This window comes from Corvus moneduloides, chromosome 30, assembly GCF_009650955.1.
Source record: "Corvus moneduloides isolate bCorMon1 chromosome 30, bCorMon1.pri, whole genome shotgun sequence".
Lineage (NCBI taxonomy): Eukaryota > Metazoa > Chordata > Aves > Passeriformes > Corvidae > Corvus > Corvus moneduloides.
In genome coordinates, this window is record NC_045505.1 from 91,875 (window position 1) to 114,120 (window position 22,246).

Below are 22,246 nucleotides of genomic sequence, written 5' to 3' on the forward strand. Positions count from 1 at the left end.
CCCAAAAACAGGGGGCTTTTAACCCAAAACAGGGTTTCTAACCCCAAAGTGGGGGGTTTTTAACCCAAAAATGGGGGGTTTGAACCCCAAAAAGGGTTTTTTTAACCCAAATCAAAGCTCTGCCGTTTCCAGCCCTTCTTGGGTTGGTTGGGTTGGGGTTTTTTTCCCCCTTTTTCCATTTCTTTTTTCCATTTTTTTCCCCCACTTTTCCATTTTCTTTCTCCCTTTTTCCATTTTCTTTCTCTCCTTTTCCTTTTTCCTCCCACTTTTCCATTTTTTCCCCTTTTTCCATTTCTTTTTTCCATTTTTTTCCCCACTTTTCCATTTTCTTTCTCTCCTTTTCCTTTTTTTCCCCACTTTTCCTTTTTTTCCCCCCCTTTCCATTTCTTTTCCCCTTTTTCCCCTTTTCTTTTTTCCATTTCTTTTTCCCATTTTCTTTTTCCCCTTTTCCATTTCTTTTCCCCTTTTTCTCCATTTCTTTTTTTCCTTTTTCCCATTTTCTTTTTCCCCTTTTCCACTTTTTCCCCATTTCTTTTTTCCATTTTCTTTTTCCCCTTTCCCATTTTCCCCCCTTTTTTCCTCCCTTTTCCCCTTTTTCTCCCCTTTTCCCCTTTTTTTCCCCCCCTTTTCCATTTTTCCCCCCTTTTCCATCCTGCCCCCCATTTTTTTTCCCCCTTTTTTCGGCGTCTGACCCGAAACTGTAGGAATTTTGTAAGACCTCCAGGTGGCTTTATCCCTGTAAATATCTATTTTTTAAATCCGATGGATGAAGAACAAACGAGGATGTGCAATACCCCCCCTCCCACCCCCATTTTTCCCCAAAATCCCGAGGAATTCATGGATTCGCTGTCGTCTCTTTTTGGTTGGTTTGGTTTTTTCGTTTGGTTTTTTTTTTTTTGGTTTGGTTTTTTTTTTTGGCTTTGCCCTTTTTTTGTGAGGTTTTGGACTCGCTTTTGGACCCCTTTTCCCCAATTTTCCCTTTTCCCGGGAGCTTTTGTATCTGTAAAATATTGTAATTAATGATTTGTGTAACGAGATCTACTGTAAGTTTTGTACTGTACTGGCTGAGGGTCTGTTATAAATAAACAGGAATAATTTAATGTGCCCCCCCCTCACCCCAAAAAATCCCTTTGCTCAGCTGGGGGCTGCTTCTGGGGTGGGCTTTGAGGGGAAGGGACCCCCAGGAATGGGGGGAAAGGACATTGGGGTCTCATTTAGGGGTTTGGGGGGACACAGGACACCGGGGGGGACACAAATGGCACTGGGGACCCCCAGGAATGGGGGGAGAAGGACATTGGGGGTATCTTGGAGGGGTTTTGGGGACACAAATGACATTGGGGACCCCCAGGGAGTGGGGAAAAGGACATTGGGGTCTCGTTTAGGGGTTTGGGGGGACACAGGACACCGGGGGGGACACAAATGGCACTGGGGACCCCCAGAAATTGGGGGGGAAAAGGACATTGGGGTCTCGTTTTGGGGTTTGGGGGGGACACAGGACACTGGGGGGGACACAAATGGCACTGGGGACCCCCAGGAATGGGGGGAAAAGGACATTGGGGGTATCTTGGAGGGGTTTTGGGGACACAAATGGCATTGGGGACCCCCAGAAATTGGGGGAAAAAGGACATTGGGGGTATCTTGGAGGGGTTTTGGGGGGGACACAGGACATTGGGGACACGGAGGAATTGGGGGAAAAGGACATTGGGGTCTCGTTTAGGGGTTTGGGGGGACACAGGACACTGGGGGGGACACAAATGGCATTGGGGACCCCCAGGAATGGGGGGAAAAGGACATTGGGGTCTCGTTTTGGGGTTTGGGGGGGACACAGGACACTGGGGGGGGACACAAATGGCATTGGGGACCCCCAGGAATGGGGGGAAAAGGACATTGGGGTCTCGTTTTGGGGTTTGGGGGGACACAGGACACTGGGAAGGGACCCCAGGAAGGGACAAGGGACATTGGGGACACACAGGGAGTGGGGAAAAGGACTTTGGGGTCTCATTTAGGGGTTTGGGGGGACACAGGACACCGGGGGGGACACAAATGGCACTGGGGACCCCCAGAAATTGGGGGAAAAAGGACATTGGGGGTATCTTGGAGGGGTTTTGGGGACACAAATGACATTGGGGACCCCCAGGGAGTGGGGAGAAGGACATTGGGGGTATCTTGGAGGGGTTTTGGGGGGGACACAGGACATTGGGGACACGGAGGAATTGGGGGAAAAGGACATTGGGGTCTCGTTTAGGGGTTTGGGGGGACACAGGACACCGGGGGGGACACAAATGGCACTGGGGATCCCCAGGAATGGGGGGAAAAGGACATTGGGGTCTCGTTTTGGGGTTTGGGGGGGACACAGGACACTGGGGGGGACACAAATGGCATTGGGGACCCCCAGGAATGGGGGGAAAAGGACATTGGGGTCTCGTTTTGGGGTTTGGGGGGGACACAGGACACTGGGGGGGACACAAATGGCATTGGGGACCCCCAGGAATGGGGGGAAAAGGACATTGGGGTCTCGTTTTGGGGTTTGGGGGGACACAGGACACTGGGAAGGGACCCCAGGAAGGGACAAGGGACATTGGGGACACACAGGGAGTGGGGAAAAGGACTTTGGGGTCTCATTTAGGGGTTTGGGGGGACACAGGACACCGGGGGGGACACAAATGGCACTGGGGACCCCCAGAAATTGGGGGGAAAAGGACATTGGGGTCTCATTTAGGGGTTTGGGGGGACACAGGACACCGGGGGGGACACAAATGGCACTGGGGACCCCCAGAAATTGGGGGAAAAAGGACATTGGGGGTATCTTGGAGGGGTTTTGGGGACACAAATGACATTGGGGACCCCCAGGGAGTGGGGAGAAGGACATTGGGGGTATCTTGGAGGGGTTTTGGGGGGGACACAGGACATTGGGGACACGGAGGAATTGGGGGAAAAGGACATTGGGGTCTCGTTTAGGGGTTTGGGGGGACACAGGACACCGGGGGGGACACAAATGGCACTGGGGACCCCCAGAAATTGGGGGGAAAAGGACATTGGGGTCTCGTTTAGAGGTTTGGGGGGACACAGGACACCGGGGGGGACACAAATGGCACTGGGGACCCCCGGGGCTGGGGGACCCCCCCACGTCACGGGGGACCCCCATGGACAGGAGGGGACCCCCCCCATACCCGTTCGGACTCCATTTCCCAGCAGCCCCCGCGGCGCGCGCCCTGCGGGTGACGTCGCACGCACGGCGCGGTAAACCTCACGCCTCGCGCGCGGCACGAATCCCTCCGCCCCTCGCAGGAAAAATAGTCCCCATCTCACCCCCGCTCCCGTTAATTCTCCCCCCCAATTCCCGCCGCTCGCCGCCGCTCCCACCCGCCCCGGTGCCTCGGGCGGAGCTTCTGCGAGGCCGCTTCGGGGGTCCCCGCAGGGGCCGGAGCGGCGGTGGCGGCGGCGCTTCCGGGCGGAGGGAGCGGACGGATATAACGACAGCGGTGCTGCGGCCGCGCCTCTTCCGCCGCTCCCTCAGAGCCGCCATGGTGAGCGCGGCGTGGCCGGGGCGGCCCGGGGGGCTCCGGGGGGCGCGGATGGGGCTCGGAGGGGACCGAGAGGGCTGGGAAAGGGATGTGGGGCCCTTATGGGGCAGGGGGTGTCGAGAAGGACCCCTGGGGGGGCTTTGGGCGGTGTGCGAGAGTGGCGGGGGGGGCGTGGGAGGGGTCGTGACGGCCTCAGGAGGGGTTTGGGGGGGGGGCTCTGTGAGGGTTCTGAGGCCCCGGAGAGGGACGTGGGGTCCGTGTGGGGTATGGGATGCTGAGGGGGGCCCTTGGGGTGCTTCTCGGGGTACCGGGAGGGGCGCCCTGAGAGCTGCGGGAGGGGCTTTGGGGTCTCCAGGGGGATTTGGAGCGGGCTCGGAGAGGGATGTGGGGCCCATATGGGGCAGGGGGTGTTGAGGAGAGGGGTCCTGGGGTTTCGGGGAGGGGGCATTAGGGGGGTTTCTAAGGGGGCGGGCCACGTGTGGGGCAGGAGATGCTTTTGGGGCATCTGAGGGTGATATTTGGGGTGACTGAGGGGGGGTGGATGGGGTCCCTGTAGGGGCGGAAGGTACAGGGGACACCCCAAGGCCCGTGTGGGACTGGAGGGGGGCGCGGATGGGACTTTTTGGGGGTCGTTTTGGGGCTGGGGGGGGCGCGGATGGGACTTTTTTGGGGGTCGTTTTGGGGCTGGGGGTGGCTTTGAGGTGGGAATTCCTTTGGCGGGGCGGAGATTCTCCGGGATGCCGGCGATTGATCCCGGCCTTTCCCGGCGCAGACGAAGAAGAGGAGGAACAACGGGAGGGCCAAGAAGGGCCGCGGGCACGTGCAGCCCATCCGCTGCACCAACTGCGCCCGCTGCGTGCCCAAGGACAAGGCCATCAAGAAATTCGTCATCAGGAACATCGTGGAGGCCGCGGCCGTCAGGGACATCTCCGAGGCCAGCGTGTTCGACTGTGAGCTGCTGGGGGGCCCCCCCAAAATAACCCCCTGTTCACCCCTGAAATAGCTCGTCCTGCTCACCGTGTCACCCCAAAATAGTCCTTTTGTCACCCTCAAAATAGTCCTTTTGTCACCCCAAAATAGCTCCCCTTGCCTCCCTAAATAGCCTCCACTTCTCACCGTGTCACCCCAAAAGTAGTCCTTTTATCACCCCAAAAATAGTCCTTTTATCACCCCAAAATAGCTCCCCTAAATAGCCCCCCGAAATAGCCCCCCTGCTCACCGTGTCACCCCAAAAACAGTCCTTTTGTCACCCCAAAAACAGTCCTTTTGTCACCCCAAAATAGCCTGCCCTGATTCCCCCCAAATAACCCATCCTGGCACCCCCAAAAGCAGCCTCTCTGTCATCCCTAAATAGCCCCCCTAAATAGCCCCCCCTGCTCACCGTGTCACCCCAAAAACAGTCCTTTTGTCACCCAAAAACAGCCCTTTTGTCACCCCAAAATAGTCCTTTTATCACCCCAAAAATAGTCCTTTTGTCACCCCAAAATAGCTCCCTGAAATAGCCCCCCTGCTCACCGTGTCACCCCAAAAATAGTCCTTTTGTCACCCCAAAATAGTCCTTTTATCACCCCAAAAATAGTCCTTTTATCACCCCAAAAACAGTCCTTTTGTCACCCCAAAATAGCCTGCCCTGATTCCCCCCAAATAACCCATCCTGGCACCCCAAAGATCCCCCCCAAAATCAGCCCACCCTGCTGCCTCTGCCCCCCAAAAGCAGCCCCTTGCCCCCCCAAAAGCAGCCCCTTGCCCCCCCAAAATACCCCACCCTGTCCCCCCCAAATATCCCACCCTCCTCCATCTGCCACCCCCAAATCAGACCCTCAGAATGTCCCACCCTGCTCCCCATCACCCCCCCAAAATTACCCCCCCCCCACTTCTCCTGTCCCCCCAAAACAGCCCCCCCTGCCCCCATCAGAGCCCACCCCATTCCCTCTGCCCCCCACCCCGAAACACCCAAACCCTGCTTGGATCAGGGGCAGTTTGGGGGTCTCTGGGTTATCCCAGGGAGATTTTGGGGGTCTCTGGTCTGTCCTGGGGGTGTTTTTTGGGGTCTTTGACCCCCCCTGTGCCCCCTCCCCAAAAGATCCCTGGGTGAAGACAGGGCCGTGCTGGGATGGGTTTGGGGTCACCGTCCCTGGGTGGGGTCAGGTCTGTCCCAGGGTGGGGTTTGGGGTTTCCTGCTCTGTCCCGGGGGTGTTTTTGGGGTCTCTGAGCCCCCTCCCCAGCAGATCCACCCTCCTCGAGACAGAACCGGGGGGATTGGGGTCACTGTTCCACCCCATAGCAGCTCCCACCCTGCCTGGGTGGGGTCAGGTCTGTCTCAGGGTGGGGTTTGGGGTATCCTGCTCTGTCCCAGGGGTGTTTTTGGGGTCACTGTTCCACCCCATAGCAGCTCCCACCATGCCTGGGTGGGGTCAGGTCTGTCCCGGGGTGGGGTTTGGGGTATCCTGCTCTGTCCCAGGGGTGTTTTTGGGGTCCCTGACCCCCCGTGCCCCCTCCCACAGCCTACGTGCTGCCCAAGCTGTACGTGAAGCTGCATTACTGCGTCAGCTGCGCCATCCACAGCAAGGTGGTGCGGAACCGCTCCCGCGAGGCCCGCAAGGACCGCACCCCCCCGCCCCGCTTCCGCCCCGCTGTGAGTCCCGGGGGTCCTGGGGGGGTCCTGGAGGGGTCTGGGAGGGTCTCAGGGAGTCCTGGAGGGGTCACAGGGGGTTTGGGAGAGTTCCAGGGGGTCCTGGGAGGGGTCTCAGGGGGTCTGGGAAGGTCCCAGGGGGTCCTGGGAGGGGTCTCAGGGGGTCTGGGAGAGTTCCAGGGGGTCCTGGAGGGGTCTCAGGGGGTCCTGGAGGGGTCTGGGAGGGTCTGTGGGGATCCTGGAGGGGTCCCAAGGGGTCTGGGAGGGTCCCAAGGGGTCCTGGAGGGGTCCCAGGGTGTCCTGGAGGGGTCTGGGAGGGTCCCAGGGCATCCTGGAGGAGTCTGGGAGAGTCCCAGGGGGTCCTGGGGGGGGTCCCAAAGGGTCCTGGAGGGGTTTGGGAGAGTTCCAGGGGGTCCTGGAGGGGTCTCAGGGGGTCTGGGAGGGTCCCAGGGGGTCCTGGAGGGGTCCCGGGAGGGTCCTAGGGGATCCTGGAGGGGTCTGGGAGGGTCCCAGGGGATCCTGGAGGGGTCCCGGAGGGGTCTGGGAGGGTCCCAGGGGATCCTGGAGGGGTCCCAGGGTGTCCTGGAGGGGTCTGGGAGGGTCCTAGGGGGTCTGGGAGAGTCCCAGGGGATCCTGGAGGGGTCTGGGAGGGTCCCAGGGAATCCTGGAGGGGTCCCGGAGGGGTCTGGGAGGGTCCCAGGGGATCCTGGAGGGGTCCCAGGGGGTCCTGGAGGGGTCTCAGGGGCTCTGGGAGGGTCCCAGGGGGTCCTGGAGGGGTCTGGGAGAGTCCCAGGGGATCCTGGAGGGGTCCCGGAGGGGTCTGGGAGGGTCCCAGGGGGTCCTGGAGGGGTCCCAGGGTGTCCTGGAGGGGTCTGGGAGAGTCCCAGGGGGTCCTGGAGGGGTTTGGGAGAATTCCAGGGAGTCCTGGAGGGGTCTCAGGGGGTCCTGGGGGGGTCCCAAGGGGTCTGGGAGGGTCTCAGGGGGTCCTGGAGGGGTCTCAGGGGGTCCTGGAGGGGTCTGGGAGGGGTTTGGGAGAGTTCCAGGGGGTCCTGGAGGGGTCCCAGGGGGTCCTGGAGAGGTCTGGGAGGGTTCCAGGGAGTCCTGGAGGGGTCCCAGGGTGTCCTGGAGGGGTCTGGGAGGGTCTCAGGGGGTCCTGGAGGGGTTTGGGAGAGTTCCAGGGGGTCCTGGAGGGGTCTCAGGGGCTCTGGGAGGGTTCCAGGGGGTCCTGGAGGGGTCCCGGGAGGGTCCTAGGGGGTCTGGGAGAGTCCCAGGGGATCCTGGAGGGGTCTGGGAGGGTCCCAGGGAATCCTGGAGGGGTCTGGGAGGGTCCCAGGGGGTCCTGGAGGGGTCCCAGGGGGTCCTGGAGGGGTCTGGGAGGGTCTCAGGGGGTCCTGGAGAGGTTTGGGAGAATTCCAGGGGGTCCTGGAGGGGTCTCAGGGGGTCCTGGGGGGGTCCCAAGGGGTCTGGGAGGGTCCCAGGGGCTCCTGGAGGAGTCTGGGAGAGTCCCAAGGGGTCCTGGAGGGGTCCCAGGGGGTCCTGGAAGGGTCTGGGAGAATCCCAGGGGGTCTTGGGGGGGTCCCAGGGGGTCCTGGAGGGATCCACAGGGCTTCTGAGGGGGTCCCAGGGGGTTCTGAGAGGGTCCTGGAGAGTCCCAGGGGGTCTTGGGGGGCCTGGGAGAGCCCTGGAGGGGTCCCGGGGGTCCCTTGGGGCATCTCAAGGGGGTTTGGGGGGTTCTGGAAGGGTCCGGGGGGGTCTCCGGGGGTCGGTGCCCCCCTAACCGTGGGTTCTCTCTGCAGGGAGCAGCCCCCCGGCCCCCCCCCAAGCCCATGTGAGGAGCCCCCGGCCCAGTGCGGGACCCCCGAGCGCGGAGTCAATAAAGGATCTGCTCCGAGCCGGCTCCGTGTTCTTGGGGCGATTCGGGAATTGGGGGGGGGGTCCTGAGGGGTTCTCAGCCCCCTCCTTATGGGGGGGCTCTGGGGTCACCCCATATCTTGAGGGGGGGGCTGCTCCAAGCCTGGCTCCTGTGGTTTTTTGGGGGGGATTTGGAAATTTGGGGAGGGGGAGTTTCCTGATGGGTTCTCAGCTCCCTCGTTATGGGGGGAACTGGGGTCCCCCAGTGTGGGGCTGGGGGCTGCTGCCCACCCTGGAGGGGGGAAATGGGGGGGCTCTTCCCCCTGGTGCTGTCCGGGTGCGTTTGGGGGGGCTCGGGGGGCACCCCCTGCCTGCAGAGGGTGGGGGGGCTGCCCCGGTGCCCCCAAACCCCTCCCCTGACCCCAAACCCTCCCCCAGGAGGGGCTCTGGGTCCCCAAATCCTCCCCAGGGCCAGGACCTGTCCCGAGCTGGGGGGGCCGGAGTGGGGGTCAGACCCCCCCCCGGTTTTGGGGGAGCGGAGCGGGGTGGGGGGGCGTCAATCTGGAAGCGGATTTGGGGGGGCTGCGGTGGAGCCCGACCCCTCTCCCCTGTTTTGGGGGGGCCGCAGTGGGGCCAGGCCGTGAACGGGGCTGGGTGGGGGGCACCGAGGGACGAATTTTGTCCCGGGACCGGCGCCGGGGGGCGGCAGGACCGGGCTGGGGCCGGGGGGGGCACCGGGGCTTCACCCGAACGAGCCGGGAGGGGCCGGACCGGGCTGGGGCCGGGGGGGGCACCGGGGCTTCACCCGAACGAGCCGGGAGGGGCCGGACCGGGCTGGGGGCGTCGCGCTGGGGCCGGTCCCGGCCGTGCCCGGCCCGGCGGGGGCGGAGGGTCCCGGTGCCACCGCCCCGGGCGCGGCGGGCGGGTCCCGGGGAGGGGCGGGGAGGGAAGCGGGGTGTCCCCCTCCCTCCTCCTCCTCCTCACCTCCTTCCCGGCGCTGCCCCGCCCGGCCCGGCCCGGCCCGGCCCGGCCCCGCCCGCCCCGCGGCCCCGCGCCAGGTGCATTCCCGGGCACGCTCCGCCGCTACCGGGGCCCCGCGCACGGAGCCGCGATGGAGCCGCACCGGCACCGGGAGCGGCCCCGGGCGGTGCTGCTGCTGCTGCTGCTGCTCCGCGCCCCCGCGCCCGGCGCCGCGCAGGCAGGTGAGCACCGGCACCGCCGGGGGCACGGGGGAACCGGGGCTGCGCGGCCGGAGCGGGCAAGGAGGAAACGCGGAAACACCCGAGCGCTCGGGGCTCCCGGGATGGGCGGCGGGAGTGGGAGCGCTCGGGGGTCCCGGCGCCCCTGGTGTCCCGATTCGGCCGGTACCGGACCCCGACCCAATCCCGGCAATTCCCGCGGCCGCTTCCCCCGCGGGAGCGTCCCGGGATCCCCCGGCGCTGTCCCGGGGGGGACCCCACGGCCCCGGGGGCACCGGGACCGGCAAAGCCCCCCCGCGATCGTGGCTCCGGCGGGACCGGGGCTCGCTGCCCCCTCCCGGGGGTCTGTCCCGGGGGTCGCTGCCCCCTCCCGGGAGTCGATCCCGCTCTCGGTGCCCCTTCCCGGGGGTCCCACCCGGGGTTCGGTGCCCCCTCCCGGGCTCGGTCCCGCTCTCGGTGCCCCCTCCCGCGCTCGGCACCTGCGGCCCCGCAGCTGCCCGGGCTAATTTTAGGCTGCGGGGCCGGGACCCGCCGATGCCTTTGGGATCCGGGTGGGACCCCCGAGGGGTTTGGGGGGGGGATCCTTCAGACGGGACCCTCGGAAGGGCCCCGGCCCTGCCCGCGCGGCCCCCCCCGCACCCCCGGCACCCCGGAAGGGCCGCGGCCGCCCGGGAGTTGTTTTTCAGTACCCAAAGGAAAAACACCGAGGGCTGGACGCGCAGGTGGGGCCGGCGTCACCCCGAGATGCCGGCGGTGCCCGGGGGTGCCCGGAGCTTGGGGGGGACGCACGGGGGACCCCTCGGGGTGTCCCCTGCTCCATGTGCCACCGGCGACGCCTCGGCTGCCACCCACGGGGTCCGGATCGCACGGACGGGAGAGAGGCAACAGCGGGGGGCTCAGGGACACCTCGGGGGGCTCAGGGACACCACGGGGACACCGAGGGGACACCGAGGGGAGCGGCCGCAGCTCTGCACCCCCCAAAGCCGGGTCCCCGTCCCCTCTGAGAGCCCCCTTTGTTCGCCCGGGGCCCGGCGCACACAGCCCCCTTTGTGCCGCCGCCGGGGCCGAGGGCAGGAGGTCGCGCCTGGCCCCCCCCCCCGTCCCCGGTGCCCCCCCCGGTGCCCCCCCGGGTCCCCCGGTGCTATTCCTGGCGGCGGGGGCCGGGGGCCGCGGTGGCACGCGGCTGATAGCGGGGACGTGCCGGAGCTGCCAGCGGGGCCCCGCGCTGATAACGCCCGGTCCCGCCGCCGCCGCGGCGCCCGGGGGGGCCCCGGCATCGCCCCCCCCCCCCCCCCCGCGGGCAGGTGCACCCGGGGGTCGCGCCCCCGCAGCCCCCCGTGCCGGGGGGTCCCGGTGGGACCCTCGGAGCCGCCGTTCATGATTCACCAGCGCTGCCCCAGCGCGCTCAAGGCTACGAGGATCGGGGGGGTGCTGGATGCTTCGCCCCCCCAACACCCTGGGGACCCCCCCCCGGTGCTTCACGGGGGTCGCAGCACCCCCTTTTCCGGGCCCCCCGTGCCCATCCCCGGGGCGTCGGGGCTGGGGGCCGCTGCCATCGCAGCTGGGACCTTTTTATAGCCCCTTCCCTGCTAAAATAGCTCGGCCCGGGGCGGGGGGGCCCTTCCCGTGCGGGCACCGAGCTGCGTCCGCCCCCGGAGGGGTCCCGGGCCGGACAAAGCCGCCTTTGACCGCGGCCCCCCCGCGCCGGGGCCTGAGTCACGTCTGCCGGGTCCGGGGGGGGGGGGGCCCGCACCCCTCCGTGCCCCCGGGGGTCCCGGTTTCGGGGGGCTCAGCCCCCCCCTCCCGTCCCGCCCGCCACAATCGCGGCTTTGTGCGGTGCCAGGGGAGGGGGCCCCGCGCACAAAGGGGGCCCTGTGCGCCCACGCGGGGTGGGGGGGGGGGGGGGGACACCGAGCCCGTCACCCCCGGGGGGACCCCGCGCCCCCGAGCCCGGGGGTGTCCGCGGGGCTCGGCCCGGCCCGGTGGGGCGGTGGCGGCGGGGCCGAAGTCCGGGCGGGCGTGGCGGGGCGGGGGGGCCGTGCCCGCGGCACCCGCCTTGCGCAAGGCTCGCCCGGCCGGTTCGGGCACCGCGCTCCGGAGGGAGGGACGGGAGAGGAGGGGGAGGACCCGGCGCTCCCCGCCCCGGGCACCGCCACCCCCGCGGAGGGGTGGGGGGGATGTGGGGATGTGGGGGGGGGACAAAAGGGAGGGGCAAGGACACCATGGAAGGGACAGGGACACCATAGAAAGGGGACAGGGACACCATGGGGAGGACAGGGACACCATGGGGGGGACAGGGACACCATGGAAGGGACAGGGACAGCACGGAGGGGACAAGGACACCATGAGGGGACAGGGACACCATGGGGGGGGCAGGGACACCATGGGTGGGATACCAGGGAGGGGACAGGGACAGAGCAGAGGGGACAAGGACACTGTGAGGGGGACACCAGAGAGGGGACAAGGACACCGTAGAAGGGACAGGGACACCATGGGGAGGACAGGGACACCATGGAAGGGACACCATGGAGGGGACAAGGACACCATGGAGGGGACAGGGACACCATGGAGGGGACAAGGACACCATGAAGGGGACAGGGACACCATGGGTGGGATACCAGGGAGGGGACAGGGACAGAGTGGAGGGGACGAGGACACTGTGAGGGGGACACCAGAGAGGGGACAAGGACACCGTGGAGGGGACAAGGACACCATGGGGAGGACAGGGACACCATAGAAAGGGGACAGGGACACCATGGAAGGGACACCATGGAAGGGACAGGGACACCGTGGAGGGGACAGGGACACCGTGGAGGGGACAGGGACACCGTGGAGGGGACACCATGGAAGGGACAGGGACACCATGGAAGGGACAGGGACACCGTGGAGGGGACAAGGACACCATGGAAGGGACAGGGACACCGTGGAGGGGACAGGGACACCATGGAAGGGACAGGGACACCGTGGAGGGGACAGGGACACCGTGGAGGGGACAGGGACACTGTGGGGGCGCACCATGGAGGGGACACTCTGGGCACTGTGGGGGGCCCAGGGCCAGCACAGGAGGGACAGAGACCAGCACAGGAGTGTCCAGGAGGAGACGGAGCCACCAAGGAGGGGACATGGCCATTGAGGGGGGACATGGCCAGCTTGGAGCGGACAGCGAGCCCATACAGGACATTGGTGTGGCCATCAAGGGGAGGACATGACCATCGAAGGGGTGACACGGCCACCATGGGGACCATCAAGGGCAGGACGTGACCAGCTCAGAGGGGACAGGGACCACACAGGGGACGTGGCCAGTGTGGAGGTGACACGGTGGCCACCATGGGGGACCACCGTGGCCACCAAGGGGAGGACGCGACCATTCAAGGGGTGACACAGCCCCCGTGGGGGTGCCGTGACCACGGCCACGACGTGTGGGACACGTCCGGCTCGGGGGGTGCTGTGGCCGCGCGGGGGTGGCCGCGGTGGCCCCGGTGACCCCGTCGGTGGCCGCAGTGTGCGCGGGGACGCTGAACGGGCTGAGCGTGACGGGGGACGCGCAGCACCAGTACCAGACCCTGCACAAGATGTACAACAACTGCGAGATCGTCATGGGCAACCTGGAGATCGTCCTCATCGACCACACCCAGGACCTGTCCTTCCTCCAGGTGACCAAGGGTGTCCCCAGCCCCCCTTGGGTGTCCCCAGCTCCCTTTGGGTGTCCCCAGCCCCCCATGGGTGTCCCCAGCCCCCCGCAGTGTCCCCAGCCACCCATGGGTGTCCCCAGCCCCCCGCAGTGTCCCCAGCCCCCCTCAGTGTCCCCAGCCCCCCATGGATGTCCCCAGCCCCCCATGGATGTCCCCAGCTCCCCTCAGTGTCCCCAGCCCCCCATGGGTGTCCCCAACCCCCCATGGGTGTCCCCAGCCCCCCATGGATGTCCCCAGCCCCCCATGGATGTCCCCAGCTCCCCTCAGTGTCCCCAGCCCCCCATGGGTGTCCCCAACCCCCCATGGGTGTCCCCAGCCCCCCATGGGTGTCCCCAGCCCCACTTGTGGAGGGTGGCCGGGTGGCACCTGGCGGTCAGTGTGGGTGGTGGGGTGGCCGTGCTGACCGCATGGTGGCCGCAGACCATCTGGGGAGGTTGGGTGGCCGTGCTGACCGCATGGTGGCTGCAGACCATCTGGGGGGGTGAGGTGGCCATGCTGACCACATGGTGGCCGCAGACCATCCGGGAGGTGGCCGGGGGGGGTTGGGTAGCCATGCTGACCACACAGTGGCCACAGACCATCCGGGGGGGTGAGGTGGCCATGCTGACCGCATGGTGGCCGCAGACCATCCGGGAGGTGAGCGGGGGGAGGTTGGGTGGCCATGCTGACCACACAGTGGCCACAGACCATCTGGGGAGGTTGGGTGGCCATGCTGACCGCATGGTGGCCACAGACCATCTGGGGGGGTTGGGTAGCCGTGCTGACCACACAGTGGCCACAGACCATCCGGGGGGGTGAGGTGGCCATGCTGACCGCATGGTGGCCGCAGACCATCCGGGAGGTGACCGGCTACATCCTGATCGCCATGAACGTGTTCGCGGCGCTGCCGCTGCGCAGCCTGCGCGTGATCCGCGGGACGCAGTTCTACGAGGAGCGCTTCGCCCTCTTCGTGCTGCTCAACTACAACCCCAACGCCACCCACGCCCTGCGCCAGCTCGGCCTCAGCCAGCTCACAGGTGGGGACATCGCCGGGGGCACGGGGACGGAGCGGGGTGGGGGCAACGCGGGGTTGGGGACACCACAGGGAGCTGGAGACACCTATGGGAGCAGCACAGAGAGGGGACATCGTGGGGCTGGGGACACTGTGGGGTTGGGGACATCATGGGGCTGGGGACACTGTAGGGTTGGGGACACTGTGGGGTTGGGGACACTGTGGGGTTGGGGACACCATGGGGTTGGGGACATCGTGGGGCTGGGGACACCATGGGGCTGGGGACACCACAGGATTGGGGACACCCATGGAGTGTTGGGGACATCGTGGGGGGCTGAGGACACCACAGGGAGCTGGAGACACCTATGGGAGCAGCACAGCGAGGGGACATCATGGGGTAGGGGACACTGTGGGGTTGGGGACACCGTGGAGGGTTGGGGACATCGTGGGGCTGGGGACACCACAGGGTTGGGGACATCATGGGGTTGGGGACGTCGCAAGGTGTTGGGGACACTCAAGGTGGGTTGGGGGGTTGGGGATGTCGTGGGGTTGGGGACACTACAGGGAGCTGGAGACACCCATGGGAGCAGCACAGCGAGGGGACATCACAGGGTTGGGGACACTGTGGGGTTGGGGACACCCATGGTGGGTTGGGGACACCATGGAGGGTTGGGGACATCGTGGGGTTGGGGACGTCGTGAGGGGTCGGGGACACTCAGGGTGGGTTGGGGATGTCGTGGGGTTGGGGACACCACAGGGAGCTGGAGACACCCATGGGAGCAGCACAGAGAGGGGACACCACGGGGTTGGGGACGCTGTGGGGTTGGGGACATCGTGGGGTTGGGGACACCACAGGATTGGGGACACCGTGGAGTGTTGGGGACATCGTGGGGGGCTGAGGACACCACGGGGGGCTGGGGACACCCATGGGGAGCCAGGGACAGTGTGGGGGGCTGGGGACACCACAGGATTGGGGACACCAAGGGGGCTGGGGACACCCTGTGCCCCCTGTCCCCGCCCGTCCCCCCTGTCACCCCCGTGCCCCCTGTCACCCCTGTCACCTCCTGTCCCCCCTGTCCCCAGAGATCCTGGCGGGGGGGGTGTACATCGAGAAGAACGCGCAGCTGTGCCACGTGGACACGGTGGAGTGGAGGGACATCATGAGGGACACGCGCCTGGAGCCCATCGTGAGGGACAACGGCAAGGGCTGTGCGTGCCAGGGCACACCGGGGTGCCTTTGGGGCCACCCCTGCGCTTGGGGCCCATCTGGGGGTCACCCCTGGGTTTGGGTCACTTTGGGGTGACCCCTCCCTGTGTCACCCGCAGGTCCCCCGTGCCACGAGAGCTGCGGCGGCCACTGCTGGGGGCCCGGCCCTGAGGACTGCCAGAAACGTGGGTACCGGGGGGCTCGGGGGGCTCGGGGGGCTCGGGGCGGGGGGGGATTGGGCTGGTCGGGACCCGCCCGGCCCCCGCGGTGACCCCACGATGTCGCCCCGCAGTGACCAAGACCATCTGTGCCCCGCAGTGCAACGGGCGCTGCTTCGGGCGGGCGCCCAACGAGTGCTGCCACGAGGAGTGCGCGGGGGGCTGCACCGGCCCCCTCCGCACCCACTGCTTCGTACGTCACCGGGGAGGGCGGCCTTGTGTCCGTCTGTCCGTCCTCTGTGTCCATCTGTCCGTCCTTTGTGTCCGTCTGTCCGTCCTTGTGTCCGTCTGTCCGTCCCCTGTGTCTGTCTGTCCGTCCTTGTGTCCGTCCGTCCGTCCTTTGCGTCCGTCTGTCCGTCCTTGTGTCCGTCTGTCCGTCCCCTGTGTCCATCTGTCCGTCCTCTGTGTCCATCTGTCCGTCCTTTGTGTCCGTCTGTCCGTCCTTGTGTCCGTCTGTCCGTCCCCTGTGTCTGTCTGTCCATCCCGTGTCCGTCTGTCCGTCCTTGTGTCCGTCTGTCTGTCCTTGTGTCCGTCTGTCCGTCCCCTGTGTCCATCTGTCCGTCCTTGTGTCCGTCTGTCCGTCCTTGTGTCCGTCTGTCCGTCCTTTGCGTCCGTCTGTCCATCCCCTGTGTCCGTCTGTCCGTCCTTGTGTCTGTCTGTCCGTCCTTTGCGTCCGTCTGTCCATCCCGTGTCCGTCTGTCCGTCCCTGTGTCCGTCTGTCCGTCCTTTGCGTCCGTCTGTCCATCCCTGTGTCCGTCTGTCCGTCCTTTGTGTCCGTGTGTCCGTCCTTTGTGTCCGTCTGTCCGTCCCTGTGTCCGTCTGTCCGTCCCCCGCGCCCGTCTGTCCGTCCTTTGCGTCCGTCTGTCCATCCCTGTGTCCGTCTGTCCGTCCTTTGCGTCCGTCTGTCCATCCCTGTGTCCGTCTGTCCATCCCTGTGTCCGTCTGTCCGTCCTTTGCGTCCGTCTGTCCATCCCGTGTCCGTCTGTCCGTCCTTGTGTCCGTCTGTCCGTCCTTTGCGTCCGTCTGTCCGTCCTTGTGTCCGTCTGTCCGTCCCCCGCGTCTGTTTGTCCGTCCTTTGTGTCCGTCTGTCCATCCCTGTGTCCGTCTGTCCGTCCTTTGTGTCCGTGTGTCCGTCCTTTGTGTCCGTCTGTCCGTCCCTGTGTCCGTCTGTCCGTCCCCTGCGCCCGTCTGTCCGTCCCTGTGTCCGTCTGTCCATCCCTGTGTCCGTCTGTCCGTCCTTGTGTCCGTCTGTCCATCCCCTGTGTCTGTCTGTCCACCCCCCGCGTCCGTCTGTCCATCCCTGTGTCCAGCTTGGTGTCCCTGTGTCACCCCCGACCACCCCTGTGTCCATCTGTCCATCCCTGTGTCCGTCTGTCCATCCCTGTGTCCAGCTGGCTGTCCCTGTGTCCCCCCTAACCATCCCCATGTCCGTCCCCATGTCCATCCCCTGTCCGTCTCCTGTCCATCCCCATGGCCACCCTGTGTCCACCCCATGTCCATCTGTCCCTCCCAGGCCCAACGACAGCGGCGCCTGTGTCCCGCTGTGTCCATCCGTGTGTCCATCCCTGTGTCCATCCCATGTCCACCCCATGTCCATCCCTGTGTCCATCCCTGTGTCCATCCCATGTCCATCCCATGTCCATCCCTGTGTCCACCCCATGTCCATCCCTGTGTCCATCCCTGTGTCCATCCCATGTCCATCCCTGTGTCCATCCCATGTCCACCCCATGTCCATCCGTGTGTCCATCCCATGTCCACCCCATGTCCACCCCTGTGTCCATCCCATGTCCACCCCATGTCCATCTGTCCCTCCCAGGCCTGCCGGCACTTCAACGACAGCGGCGCCTGTGTCCCGCTGTGTCCGCAGCCCCTCATCTACAACAAGCTGACGTTCCAGCTGGAGCCCAACCCCGACACCAAGTACCAGTACGGGGGGGTCTGCGTGCGGGAATGCCCCCGTGAGTCGGCGCTCGGGATCTGGGGGGCTCCGGGGGGCTCTGGGGACGGGCGCTCGGTGACCCCCGAGCCTCTCCCCCCAGACAACTTCGTGGTGGACCAGAGCTCGTGCGTGCGCGCCTGCCCCAACGACAAGATGGAAGTGGAGAAGAACGGGCTGAAGATCTGCGAGCCCTGCGCGGGGCTGTGCCCCAAGGGTACGGGGCTGGGGGTCCCCGAGGGGGCCGGGGGTCGCGGGACCCCCCCTGACCCCTGTCCCGCACCCCACAGCCTGCGAGGGCACCGGCGCCGGCAGCAAATACCAGACCGTGGACTCGAGCAACATCGACACCTTCATCAACTGCACCAAGATCCTGGGCAACCTCGACTTCCTCATCACGGGCCTGGAGGGGTGAGGGGCGGGATTTGGGGGGCTCGGGGGGGGGCTCGGGGGTTGGGGGTGCAGCCCCCCAGCCCTACTGATGGCCGCGGCCCCGCAGGGATCCCTGGCGCAACATCTCGGCGCTGGACCCGGAGAAGCTGAACGTGTTCCGGACGGTGCGGGAGATCACGGGTGAGGAGCGGGGCTGGGGGTGCTGGGACCCCCCTGGAGCCCCTCCCCGGGACCCCCGGAGCCGCCCTGAGCCCACCGTGTCCCCGCAGGGTACCTGAACATCCAGTCCTGGCCCAAGCACATGCACAACTTCAGCGTCTTCTCCAACCTCGAGACCATCGGGGGCCGGAGCCTGTACAAGTGAGGAGCCTCTGCCGCGTGTCCCGCTCCGCCGATCCCCGAATTCCCTGTTTTCCCCGATCCCCGAATCCCCCGTCCTCCCCAATCCCTGAATTCCCCGTTTTCCCTAATCCCCGCATCCCCTCGTCCCTGCATCCCCGGCACCCCCCATCCCCATGTCCTTGTCCCTGTGTTCCCTCGGGACCTTCCCTCCCTCCCTCCCTCCCGCTCCCGGAGCCTCCGTCTCTCCCGGAGCATTCCCCAGCTCCCGGAGCATTCCCCGGGTCCCGGAACATTCTCCTGTTACCGGAGCTTCCCTTCCGCCGCTCCTGGAGCATCTCCTCATGCCCGGAGCATTCCCCGGATCCCAGAGCCGCTCCTGGAGCATTCCCTCACTCCCAGAGCATCCCCTCACTCCCGGAGCATTCTCCGGGTCCCGGAGCCTCCGTCTCTCCCGGAGCATTCCCCGACTCCCAGAACATTCTCCTATTACCGGAGCTTCCCTTCCGCCGCTCCTGGAGCATTCCCTCACTCCCAGAGCATTCCCCGGATCCCGGAGCATCTCCTCACTCCCGGAGCATTCCCCGGCTCCCGGAGCATTCTCCTATTACCGGAGCTTCCCTTCCACCGCTCCTGGAGCATCTCCTCATGCCCGGAGCATTCCCCGGATCCCGGAGCATTCCCTCACTCCCAGAGCATTCCCCGGATCCCGGAGCATCTCCTCACTCCCGGAGCATTCCCCGGCTCCCGGAGCATTCTCCTATTACCGGAGCTTCCCTTCCACCGCTCCTGGAGCATTCCCTCCCTCCCGGAGCATTCCCCGGATCCCGGAGCATCCCCTCACTCCCGGAGCATTCTCCGGGTCCCGGAGCCTCCGTCTCTCCCGGAGCATTCCCCGACTCCCAGAACATTCTCCTGTTACCGGAGCTTCCCTTCCGCCGCTCCCGGGGCATCTCCTCACTCCCGGAGCATCCCCTCACTCCCGGAGCATTCCCTGGCTCCCGGAGCATTCCCTCACCCCCTGAGCATCCCCTCATGCCCGGAACCGCTCCCGGATCCCGGAGCATGCCCCGGCTCCAGGAGCGGCTCCCGACTCCCGGTGCATCTCCTCACTCCCGGAGGATTTCCCGGCTCCCAGAGCATCTCCCGGTGCATCCCCTCACTCCCGAAGCATTCCCCGGATCCCAGGAGCATCCCCTCACTCCCGGAGCACCCCCTCACTCCCGGAGCATCCCCAGCTCCCCGAGCTCCCCCAGCTCCCGGAGCAGCTCCTCGAGCACCCCCTCACTCCCGGAGCATCCCCTCACTCCCGGAGCAGCTCCCGGAGCATCCTCTCACTCCCGGAGCATCCCCAGCTCCCCGAGCTCCCCCAGCTCCCGGAGCAGCTCCCGGAGCACCCCCTCACTCCCGGAGCATCCCCAACTCCCGGACCATCCCCTCACTCCCGGAGCAGCTCCCGGACCATCCCCTCACTCCCGGAGCATCCCCTCACTCCCGGAGCAGCTCCTCGAGCACCCCCTCACTCCCAGAGCACCCCCTCACTCCCGGAGCACCCCCAACTCCCGGACCACCCCCTCACTCCCAGAGCACCCCCAACTCCCGGACCATCCCCTCACTCCCGGAGCACCCCCAGCTCCCGGACCATCCCCTCACTCCCGGGGCATCCCTTCACTCCCGGACCATCCCCTCACTCCCGGAGCACCCCCAGCTCCCTCCTGCCGCCCCCCCCCGCGCTGACCGCCGCTCCCCGCAGCCGCGGCTTCTCCCTGCTGATCATGAAGAACGAGAACGTGACGTCGCTGGGGCTGCGCTCGCTGCGGGAGGTGAGCGCGGGCCGCGTGTACATCACGGAGAACCGGCGGCTCTGCTTCCTGCACACCGTGCACTGGGCTGCGCTCAGCCGCAGCCGCGCCGACCTCGACATCCGCAACAACCGACCCCGCAGCAAGTGCCGTGCGTGGGCCGGGCTGGGGAGGGGGCGTGGGACCCCCCCGTTGCCCCCCAGGGATCTCCTGGGCACCCCCAGAAGCCCTGAGAGCTCCCCGGTCCATCCCATAGGGAAGGGGACACGGGGGATCCCCGGACCCCGCACTGAGACCCCCCCCAAACTGTCCCACCAAGGAGGGGGTGGGGACCCCCCCCCGGCACCTCTTGGGCACCCCCAGACCCCGTCCTGAGACCCTCCCCCCGTCCTTCTCACAGGGGAGGGGGCGTGGGGACCCCTGGACCTTGTACTGAGCCCCCCCCCAATCCCTCCAAGAGCCGGGGACCCCCAGACCCCACTCTGAGCCCATGGGGGGGTGACCGAGCCCCTCTGTCCCCCCGAGGCTCGGGGACCCCCAGCCCCGCTCTGAGCCCCCCGATGTCCCCCCGGGACCCCCAGACCCGCTCTGACCCCCCTCTGTCCCCCCGGGGACCCCCAGCCCCGCTCTGAGCCCCCCGATGTCCCCCGGGGACCCCCAGCCCCGCTCTGAGCCCCCCGATGTCCCCCCGGGGACCCCCAGCCCCACTCTGAGCCCCCCTCTGTCCCCCCGGGGACCCCCAGCCCCACTCTGAGCCCCCCTCTGTCCCCCCGGGGACCCTCAGCCCCGCTCTGAGCCCCCCGATGTCCCCCCGGGGACCCCCAGCCCCGCTCTGAGCCCCCCGATGTCCCCCCGGGGACCCCCAGCCCCACTCTGAGCCCCCCGATGTCCCCGCGGGGACCCCCAGCCCCGCTCTGAGCCCCCTGATGTCCCCCCGGGGACCCCCAGCCCCACTCTGAGCCCCCCGATGTCCCCCCGGGGACCCCCAGCCCCCCTCTGAGCCCCCCGATGTCCCCCCGGGGACCCCCAGCCCCGCTCTGAGCCCCCCGATGTCCCCCGGGGACCCCCAGCCCCACTCTGAGCCCCCCGATGTCCCCCCAGGGACCCCCAGCCCCGCTCTGAGCCCCCCGATGTCCCCCGGGGACCCCCAGCCCCGCTCTGAGCCCCCCAATGTCCCCCCGGGGACCCCCAGCCCCGCTCTGAGCCCCCCGATGTCCCCCTGGGGACCCCCAGCCCCGCTCTGAGCCCCCCTCTGTCCCCCCGGGGACCCCCAGCCCCGCTCTGAGCCCCCCGATGTCCCCCCGGGGACCCCCAGCCCCGCTCTGAGCCCCCCGATGTCCCCCTGGGGACCCCCAGCCCCACTCTGAGCCCCCCTCTGTCCCCCCGGGGACCCCCAGCCCCTCTCTGAGCCCCCTGATATCCCCCGGGACCCCCAGCCCCGCTCTGAGCCCCTCTCTGTCCCCCGGGGACCCCCAGCCCCGCTCTGAGCCCCCCACTGTCCCCCCGGGGACCCCCAGCCCCGCTCTGAGCCCCCCGATGTCCCCCCGGGGACCCCCAGCCCCGCTCTGAGCCCCCCGATGTCCCCCCGGGGACCCCCAGCCCCACTCTGAGCCCCCCGATGTCCCCCCGGGGACCCCCAGCCCCGCTCTGAGCCCCCCGATGTCCCCCCGGGACCCCCAGCCCCGCTCTGAGCCCCCCGATGTCCTCCGGGGACCCCCAGCCCCGCTCTGAGCCCCCCGATGTCCTCCGGGGACCCCCAGCCCCGCTCTGAGCCCCCCGATGTCCCCCTGGGGACCCCCAGCCCCTCTCTGAGCCCCCCTCTGTCCCCCCAGGGACCCCCAGCCCCGCTCTGAGCCCCCCAATGTCCCCCCGGGGACCCCCAGCCCCGCTCTGAGCCCCCCAATGTGCCCCCGGGGACCCCCAGCCCCACTCTGAGCCCCCTGATGTCCCCCCGGGGACCCCCAGCCCCTCTCTGAGCCCCCCGATGTCCCCCCGGGGACCCCCAGCCCCGCTCTGAGCCCCCCGATGTCCCCCGGGGACCCCCAGCCCCGCTCTGAGCCCCCCAATGTCCCCCCGGGGACCCCCAGCCCCTCTCTGAGCCCCCTGATATCCCCCCGGGGACCCCCAGCCCCGCTCTGAGCCCCCCGATGTCCCCCTGGGGACCCCCAGCCCCGCTCTGAGCCCCCCTCTGTCCCCCCGGGGACCCCCAGCCCCGCTCTGAGCCCCCCGATGTCCCCCCGGGGACCCCCAGCCCCGCTCTGAGCCCCCCGATGTCCCCCTGGGGACCCCCAGCCCCACTCTGAGCCCCCCTCTGTCCCCCCGGGGACCCCCAGCCCCTCTCTGAGCCCCCTGATATCCCCCGGGACCCCCAGCCCCGCTCTGAGCCCCTCTCTGTCCCCCCGGGGACCCCCAGCCCCGCTCTGAGCCCCCCGATGTCCCCCCGGGGACCCCCAGCCCCACTC

At 67.4% G+C, this 22,246-nt stretch overlaps 2 protein-coding genes across 4 annotated transcripts in view; both read left to right on the forward strand.

Moving 5' to 3' along the window:
* Positions 1–3,128: 3,128 nt before the first annotated feature.
* Positions 3,129–8,047, forward strand: RPS26 (ribosomal protein S26). The gene is made up of 4 exons (XM_032094253.1): positions 3,129–3,527; positions 4,297–4,474; positions 6,029–6,159; positions 7,953–8,047. The coding sequence occupies exons 1-4, from the start codon at positions 3,144–3,146 to the stop codon at positions 7,986–7,988; spliced, it is 729 nt and encodes a 242-aa protein (XP_031950144.1). The 5' UTR covers positions 3,129–3,143; the 3' UTR covers positions 7,989–8,047.
* Positions 8,048–9,063: 1,016 nt separating this feature from the next.
* ERBB3 (erb-b2 receptor tyrosine kinase 3) overlaps positions 9,064–22,246 on the forward strand; it is a 32,586-nt gene continuing 19,403 nt past the window's right edge. For 2 of the 3 annotated variants that reach the window (XM_032094236.1, XM_032094237.1), the window contains exons 1-12: positions 9,064–9,209; positions 12,708–12,859; positions 13,728–13,914; positions 14,973–15,098; positions 15,216–15,281; positions 15,389–15,507; positions 17,131–17,272; positions 17,354–17,467; positions 17,541–17,661; positions 17,750–17,823; positions 17,913–18,003; positions 19,736–19,935. In XM_032094236.1, the coding sequence (XP_031950127.1) occupies positions 9,119–9,209; positions 12,708–12,859; positions 13,728–13,914; positions 14,973–15,098; positions 15,216–15,281; positions 15,389–15,507; positions 17,131–17,272; positions 17,354–17,467; positions 17,541–17,661; positions 17,750–17,823; positions 17,913–18,003; positions 19,736–19,935 (1,483 nt within the window). In that variant the 5' untranslated portion in view covers positions 9,064–9,118. The remainder of the gene's footprint in view (positions 9,210–12,707; positions 12,860–13,727; positions 13,915–14,972; positions 15,099–15,215; positions 15,282–15,388; positions 15,508–17,130; positions 17,273–17,353; positions 17,468–17,540; positions 17,662–17,749; positions 17,824–17,912; positions 18,004–19,735; positions 19,936–22,246) is intronic. The other variant, XM_032094238.1, reaches the window with a different exon arrangement.

Excerpts from the sequence above, each read along its gene's own strand:
- RPS26 (XM_032094253.1), top strand. The coding sequence starts at position 3,144 with ATGGACAGGAGGGGACCCCCCCCATACCCGTTCGGACTCCATTTCCCA. Across the intron at positions 3,528-4,296 it reads GCTCCCTCAGAGCCGCCATG|ACGAAGAAGAGGAGGAACAA; the intron begins GTGAGCGCGGCG and ends TTCCCGGCGCAG. Across the intron at positions 4,475-6,028 it reads CGAGGCCAGCGTGTTCGACT|CCTACGTGCTGCCCAAGCTG; the intron begins GTGAGCTGCTGG and ends CCCCTCCCACAG.